Source organism: Anneissia japonica, unplaced genomic scaffold (genome assembly GCF_011630105.1).
Source record: "Anneissia japonica isolate Jap-2015-1 unplaced genomic scaffold, ASM1163010v1 scaffold6417_len956965_cov193, whole genome shotgun sequence".
Taxonomy (NCBI): Eukaryota; Metazoa; Echinodermata; class Crinoidea; order Comatulida; family Comatulidae; genus Anneissia; species Anneissia japonica.
The window spans coordinates 938836-948178 of record NW_022713977.1 but is presented as its reverse complement, the minus strand read 5'-3'; the positions used below and the strand labels follow the sequence as shown (position 1 = coordinate 948178).

Sequence of the window (9343 nt, the reverse complement as noted above, 5' to 3'; positions counted from 1 at the left end):
TTGTGACGCTCGCCTTGTCAGCGAGAGGTCGCAGGTTCGAATCCCGTCGCGGAATTTTATTACACAATGATTTTTCATAGGACTTTATTCGTTGAAAAGCTGCACGGTAGCCTACGATGTTCCATCATGTCCTTATTAAACACTGTATATGTACCTTTGATGATTTATATTATATATATATATATATTATATATATATATATATTATATATATATATAGGGCCTAACTATATAAATCAAACTACTTCTTCATGTTTAGTCTGAGAATAAACATGATGAAGTGAGCCCAGTTCTTTTTTGCAATTTGATTTATTAGGCTCTACCCCTGCTCGTATTGGCTCAGACGATCCGGAAACCGAAAATAAACAACAAATAATGACGACATAGAATTTATCAGTATGATTTAATAATGTAAAACTTCATTTTTGTTTGCATATATAAAGTACTGCAATAAATATATAAGAAAAAACTGCTTATAGTGGACTAAAATTAATTACAATATTCGAACAAAAACTTTTACATTACTTGTTTGATGAATGTCACTTTGACCTGTGCATTTCTTAAACATAAATGCATACGGAGATAACTAAATGATATCTACAGAATCTACAAATAATAACAATTATAACGCAATAGGTTTAATAAGAACCAGTACCAGAAATAATGAACGAATTACTTAGTTAGTGCTTAATAATAAACAAACGCATTGCAAATATAATCTCAAAACAACAGCAACGGTGTTCTCTTTTCGTCGAGACGTGTAGACTCAAACCTATACATTATGACCGCCAACGTAACATTTATTTCCAAAAAATGTCTTCAATAACAAACCAGTCTGGGACGTCACAGCGAACAAAACACCTAATATCAACCCACGTGTACCACCATTTCACAGGGACGTAGCCAGAATTTTGAAAGGGGGGAGCCGTTATGCGAATACGTAGGACCCCGGCGGGGTCAAGGGGGCGAATCCCCCTGTGAAGTAGCGCACTCCGAACGTTCTTAGGACTGTTTGAGAGGATAAAGTGAAAATTACAATAGACGCATTATAAATAAGCGCAAAAATAATTATATAATAAATCAACAGTGGCAGATCCAGGAATTCGAAAGAGAGGTGAATCAGGGAGGGACATTCACAGACTGAAGAACCACTCACCTCAGCCCCACCATGGTTCCATGGGGCTGAGGTAAGAAAATTTATGATTAGGGCATCTCAGGACGGCCGGAAATTACACTCTCGCACTTCAATTTGAATATATTTTTCTTTTTTTTTTCTTAAATAATGAATGAAGTGGGGGTGGGGGCCTTGAATCCACCTCTGCTCAAAACATTCTTTATCCAGAATAGTCATAATCACGAAAAATGGACGTGAAAAACCAGATCACATCCTAAAAACAAACAGCAGTCACTAAGACATACATTAGAAGCCGATTCGATGGTTTACTGTCATACCCAGAGAAGGGCACAGACCTGTTTTGAAATGTGGAGGGGGAGGGCATTTTGTGAGTCGACACCCACCTCAGCCCCACCAGGGTTGGAGTTGAGGTGAGAAAATGTGAGGGAATAGAAACGACACTTTTAGTAAAATTCATCATCGTCACATCACCATTAGTCAAAATGAAGCGCCAAAAAATTCTCATGATCCTTTACCAGAGATTTTTGACAACCATAGATATCTTATTAATGTGTGTGTGATATACCACAGAAAACAAAGCTTAAAAATATTGTCTTTGAGTATGTACTTTACATAGGTCTACTTCAAAAACTTTATTTCATGATGGCCGGAAATGACACTTTTATATAGTAAAATTCATCATCATCGCATCACAATTATAGTCAAAATGAAACGCCAACAAATTTCTCATGATCTTTTATCAGGGATCTACTTAATATCCAGCACAACTTAGGCCTAACTATAGCTTACTAAGCTTTAACTATATATACGATATATGATCAACAAATCACAACTTTTTTCGCATTTAGCACAATTTTCTTCACTTTTTATTGCTATTAATATTATTATCAATTATTACTATCGTCATCATCATCATCATCATTGTTATTATCATTATTACTATTAGTAGTATTATTATACACAAATTTAAAGAAACTTGGAAAAGGATAAAAACTAATTGAACTACATTATCGCATTTCTATCTTAAAAGACCTGGCCTGTGATTGATGGATTTAAGATTTTTTTTAAATCACACTTAGGCTTATGTGTTCTATTAGGTCTATGTATAACGTGTACTGATGTTTTAGAAGTACAGTATACATTTTTTCCTTTTCCCTACCCTCCTTCCTTTTGGGGGTTTATCGATTCATGGAAAAAAAGAATGCGTGTGCAACTACTCAATTTTTATTTACTGTAATAAAAATGAGAAAAATTTACCTGACCGTTTACAAAAGGGAAAAACCTTGAATTTAAAATTAATTAAAAGACACTTCAGAAGTCAGGAAAACTCATTTCTCGCCATCTAGGAATCAACATTTCCCGCCCCCCCCCCCCCCCCCGTTCTATTTGGAGTACATCGATTCATGGGGAAAAAATTCGTTTGCAACTACTCAATTTTTTTATGTACGTATACACACATAAATAGGCCTGTTTACTGTAATAAGAATGAGAAAGTTTACTTGACCGCTTTCAAGAATGAATTTTGAAGAACTTAAAAACCTTGGAAGTTGGAGAAAAAGGCTCATTTTCCGTCATCTAAGTAACAAAATTTTCCCGGGGAGGACCTGGACCCCTTTCTTTTTGGGGTTTTTATAAAAATGTGACCCCCTCCCTTTAATTTAAGGACGTAATAGTTTAAAGTTGGTAACCTCGATTGTAAGTTCTTTTCATATAAGATTTTATACTATAGGCCTATTCTACATAATTAGCTTGCTATAGTAGTTACATTAGCTGTGAGGCAATTTTCATTACTACATTGCTGTTGAGCGTTCTACATTAGCTGGGGTTGATTTTGTTTTACTACATAATCTGTTAGGGTTTGTACATTAGCGGGGATTTTACTACATAAGCTGTGGAGTACCGTATGCTACATTAACGGTTGTTACTACATTAGCTGTTGTTTTCTACATTAGCGGTTGTAACACGCCACTCCTAAGGTGAACATTTCCTGAAGCGCCCCGTTTGAATAAGCGCCCCTCAATAATACCATAAGATTTCCTTTTTAGCAAGTCAATAATCCAATACCTGGGACTGGTTGTTGGCATGATTTGAGCTGCAGAGTGCAATCACATTCTTCTTAGGTCAATATCAAAATGAAGATATTTCTCTTGGACAGATAAGAGCTCCGATCCCTGGACAGACAGTATGTTTCCAACTTTACCTTACATATTTGTCTAGGCCTAGTCCTACTGCTCTTTTTCTTTTTTCGACAATTTGCACCTTCAGCGCATTCTCATCTGAAATGATCCTGCCGTCCTCCTAATCTCAATCGGCCGATGGCCAACAAGCAACCTCTACCAACCACCACTAATTGCATCTGTTATTCTCCTGTTATGTAAATATTCACAGCTTTCTTGTCATGAGCCATGTTCTCTGGACTATTATCATTTCTGCCGCACCCCCATTCGTAATGCCTTTATATAACATTTTTCATTCAAAAGTGTCTTTTGAATTTAATAAATTGCCATAAGAACCCCTCGATTTTCATCTATTTCCATAAGCGTCCCCCAATTTCCACTTTGTTTTCATAAGCGCCCCGTTTAAATAAGCGCCCCGTTTGAATAAGCGCCTTTCAGAAAGTGCAAAAAAAATATTTTAATCACCCGGGCGCTTATTCGCGCGAGTACGGTATTATATTCTAAAATATGTAAGTATCAAACAATATTGCTCTCTTAAAATGTGTTATGTTCAAACTTCCACTGTTATAAATATTAATAATATAATTGATGTAAAATTATAATAATATTGCATAGGCCTATTATAAAATAAATAGTAATAATGATAAAGATAATGAATGCTAATGATGATAATTACAATGTAATGATTAGTGATGATGAGAATAATAATATACATTGTTTTGTATCTGAATTAATTCATTTTTTTTTTCTTTTTCTTTTATTCAAATTCAAATCAAAATCGCAGCCAAGGCTGAATTAAATGATATTTACAAATAATTAGGGAAATATTAAAACATCAATCAAATCAATCAAATCAAACCCAAGCACTAACATTAAAATACATTAAAATTTGAAACATCAGAAGTACACAACAGGTTAAAAAACAAATACGTAATGAAATCAATTATTTGTATTATTACGTATTGAATCATTATTATAACTGTATTATTATTATTACTATTATTATTATTATTATTATTATTATTATTATTATTATTATTATTATTATTATTATTATCAAATATAAAAATTCAGGATGGAAAGAAAAAAAGAGCAATCATCCAAGCATTAATTAAAATTACATCAAAATTGGGAAAGAAGAACGCGACATGACAAAAAGGGCCAACATTTAAATTAAACAGAAAAAAAAAGAAAAGTGTATGTCATTTAAAATGGACCGATAACTCTGGGTATAATGTAAGTTGTCATGCATTTATTTAATAATTATTTTCGTTGTTACATTATTTTCATATATTTTCATATACTAATAGTCATTACAATAATAATTATTAATAGTTAATATTAATATAATTAATAACAATTAGGCTAGAGCAACAACCAATCAATAAATAACCATCAATCAATATAATTGATAATTGATATCATAAATAATAATAATCATGATTACTATTATGATCATTATTGTTATTAACATTACTATAATTATTATTATTGTTTTAATTATTATTGTACGTAATCCAAAATCATTCATTTAGGATTGAAGTAAGAAATTGTTTTGCACTTTTTCGATACCTTTCCACAGTACACAGTAACATTAGGCCTACCTATAAGTGACTCCAACCCGGATGTTTATACTTATAACATCACATTCAATTGTTCTGTAATGTTTGCTGTTGTTAAGCTTGCACTTGTGCATGTTTTTTTTTGTTTTTTTAAATATACAGTAACCGTATGCCTACCAATAAGTGACTGCGACCCAGATGTTTATACTTATAACATCACATTCAATTGTTCTGTAATGTTTGCTGTTGTTAAGATTATTATGATTATGATTTGATTATGATTATTAATTTTTATTATTATTATTATTATTATTATTATTATTATTATTATTATTATTATTATCTTATCGATCGATTTATCCATCCATCCATCACCTATTCGAACACGGGTAAACAATTGGTGCGTTTGACTAGTAGAGACTGTTCATTAAAAAAGTCAGTGAAGAAGATATATCCCAAAATATATATATATTCGTCTATTACAGAAACAATGAATCTCAGTATAGGCCCCCTATGTAATTCTCTTTATAATTACTGTGATCTCTAATCATAATGTCAACATTAATTAACATCTAAATTTATACTCAGTTTGATTAAATGTTGATTATTACATGTACACTATTTCAATATTAATAAATACTCGTATATCATTAATCAATATCATTCATCAATAGTTAAATTTAACATATCAATATAATATCTATCACTGTCTCTCAAATGATCTATTATAGTTAAATTTAAGTTTATGAAGAATAGACACAACACGCAAAACAGTTAAATTTAACATATCAATATATCATACTAATGATTTACTATAGTTAATTTTAAGATTATGGAGAAAAGAAAATAAACTGTCATTCATTTATCACTAATAACACAGGTTATCTTAGAAATATGAATATCATGCAAACTATTTCATTCATGAAATTAATCAGCATCTAATGCAGATCATTTCATTCATAACAAGTTATAGAAATATAAATATCATGCGAAAAACTATTGATGAAAATAGTATCTCATGCAAATCATTTCATTCATAATATGTTATAAATTTGAATATCATGCAAACTATTTCATTCATGACATGAATTAGTATCTCATGCAAATCAATTAATTTATAACAAGTTACAGAAATATGAATATCGTGCAAACTATTTAATACATGAATCAATTAGTATCTCATGCAAACTATTTCGTATAATAAGCAATGCTCCAAAATATTATACGGAGCAGTCAACAAAAATCAAATGTTACTCCAACCATCCGAAGTCATTTCTGTTCAATGTTCCGTGTTGTACAGTTCACTTTTTTATGATTTCAATAAACCAATACACTCCGTCAGCAGCAATCCTGAACAAAATACTCTAGGATACAAAAAGACAGTCCATCGCTTGCGCACTTTTTTCAACAAGCCAGTCCATCGCTTGTATTAAATGGAAACAGCAATATTGTATTTTTTCAATCACAGTTCCTACCAGCCCCCAAAAAATAAATAAATAAATAAATAAATAGATAAATAGATAGATAGACTGACAGACAGACAGACAGAACGACAGACCGACCGACAGCCCGACAGACAGACCGACAGACAGATAGATAGATAGATAGACAGATAGATAGACAGCTAGATAGACAGATAGATCAATAGATAGATAAATAGATAGATAGATAAATAGATAGATAGATAAATAGATAGATAAATAGATAGATAAATAGATAGATAAACAGATAGATAGATAAATAGATAGATAAATAGATAAATAGATAGATATATAAATAAATAAATAAATAGATAAATAAATAGATAAATAAATAAATAAATACTTACTTACTTACTTACTTAGGCTATTTATTTTACGGATACTGACACTAGTGCAGACACCACTAATGTCTCTGATGCACTTTACACACTTTACACTTTAGTACAATTGGTGTCAAACTCGCTAATAAAAATGTAACAGTAATGATTATTTAATGATTATTTGAATTTAAACTTTGTTAATTTATTCTTTCTTCTACCTACTGATGTGGAAGAAATAATCAACATTGTATCTGAAATTCTAAAAGTGCAGATGAAATTACTGGTAACATTCTTAAGTGTATTATCCCATCTACTGCTTCTCTTATCAGTCATATATTCAATCTGTCTCTCTGCACTGGGGTAGCTTCCATGTTAACCCCTCTCCCACCTAGGTTTATTTCACCTAAGAGTCGTACGATTTCTACGAGTTAAAACTCGTGATCTTTGGAAAGGACCTATACGAGCTTATTACGTGATAGCTACGAGTGAGGTACGACTTATGGAGTTGGTTACGAGTTACGTACGAATTATGCCGAGCAGACCACCGAGTTAACTACGAGATTATTACGAGCGTAACAAGTTTGTACCGAATTAGATACGAGTTAGGTACGAGCCAACTCGGTGCGCTCGTACTCGTTTTTGGGTGCTCGCATCAAACTCGTAGATGACAAAACCGCCGACGAGTATCCAGAGTAGTGTACGAGTTAGGTAAGAGTACCCCGAATACTCTACGTGCTACCTACGAGTTTACTACGAGTTATCTACTCGTGGCGATAATTTTGAACATGTTCAAAATTAGCGCCACGAGTTCAGAGCTGCTACGAGTAGGTAAGAGTCCTCTCTGAGCTTTCCGAATCGTCCTACGAGTTTTTGCCGAGTTTTCCGAGTTAGCAACTCGGCATTCTCTTGTAACTCGTATGCTGAAAAAACCCTAGTGGGAGAGTTAAAGTTGCAAGACTTTATCTAATGTACAAATCAGGAGACAAAAGTGTTTTAAATAATTATAGGCCTATATCTATTTTTATCTCCTATTTCTAATATTCTTGAACGAATAATTTATAACAGATTTATTGGTATGTTGAGAAATAAAACATTATCAATGATATTAATGTTTTCTTAAGAAGGGTTCAACGTATATGGCTGTACTTTATCTCATTAAGAAATTTCGTATTGCCATTGACGAAACCCCCATTTGTATCTTCATTGATCTTAGCAAGGCATTCTACTATGTAACGCCACAAGGACAAAGTACAAGTGGCAGCAGTGCAAAATACGGAGTTAGCAGTGCAAAACGCAGAGACAGCAGTGCAAAACTCAGAGTCAGCAGTGCAAAACACAGTCAGTAGTGCACAACACAAGCGGCAGTAAAAAATTCATGTGGTAGTATTAAACTTCGAGTCAGCAGTGCAAAACTCGGAGCTGATTTTATAAGTCCGCAATGACGATATAACATTAGTGCAAAAAACAGAGTCAGAAAAACACAGTCAGCAGTTCAAAACTCAAGCGCCAGTACAAAGGATAATGAATAGCAAACCTGGTGGTTGTGTGTTCGATTCCCACACGAACCAATTTTTTTTTTTTTTTTTTTTTTTTTTTTTTTTTTTTGCCGCGTGCTTACGAACGGTGTCACCTAACTGTATTTGAGAATGGATAAAATGTTGTGATCACTTGACAATGTATCATGTCCCAGTAAACCTCAATTAGAATATTATATACTAATTTAATTTATTTAAATAAGTAATTTAACAAATATTTGTATTGATAATTTATTTAATATATTTATATAATACAAATCTTATATATTATTATATAATTATTAGAATATAACAAATAATTGACTTAGTATTTTTGTCATTAACGCTTACATAACTAATTAATAAAGAATTTAATAATAATATAATATAATAATTAATAGATTTTGGACAGCATTACCTATATGGTAGAAAGTAATCTTCACTGATCATAAATCTCTAAGCTGTTTGGATAAAATGAAAACTTCCAATAAGATGATGATAAGATTGATGAGATAAGATTATTATTATTATTATTATTGATAAGATGGTCATTAGCGCTACAACTATGTAATTATGAACTTGTGTATAAAAAAGTGGTTACCGTACTAATGGTAATGCCGATGGTTTAAGTAGAGCTTGAATTATCTAGTCATTTCAGTTGATAAGATAGTTAAGTATTTTAGTATGTAAATGCGTCTTTAATCAAATTAAGGAATTGTTTGATATATATATATATATATATATTTTAAAAGGCAAATGGGAAAAACCCAAAATTAAAATTATATATATGTATTATATATATATATTTATTTATATATATTATGACCTATAATGATTAATGTATATTTTGATGTTGATGTTTTATATGTAATTTTGTTATTAACAGGATCCTGAAGTGATATTAAGTATCAGGATTTACGCTGATAGCAATTGATGAATATTATGAGTGATGTTTATTCTTTCAGGTTAGGAAACAAAAGACATTAGGTCTTATGTGATAGCCTGAAGTACGTTATGTGAAATTTTAATTCATATTTGCAACAGACTACAGAGCAGTCTAAAACAGGAAGGGGGATGTAACGGGGTATATTATTATTTTATTTGTATTTATTGCAAGTTACAGTTAACATTACCAAATGGAGGGCTTCTTTACCA

The 9343-nt window shown here is 31.7% G+C and overlaps 1 protein-coding gene across 1 annotated transcript in view; it reads left to right on the top strand.

Moving 5' to 3' along the window:
• The first annotated feature begins 7810 nt into the window (after nucleotides 1–7810).
• Nucleotides 7811–9343, top strand: part of LOC117108849 (arylsulfatase A-like) — a 66430-nt gene continuing 64897 nt past the window's right edge. Inside the window, exon 1 of the mRNA XM_033251017.1 lies at nucleotides 7811–8012. Within this exon, the coding sequence (XP_033106908.1) occupies nucleotides 7811–8012 (202 nt within the window). The remainder of the gene's footprint in view (nucleotides 8013–9343) is intronic.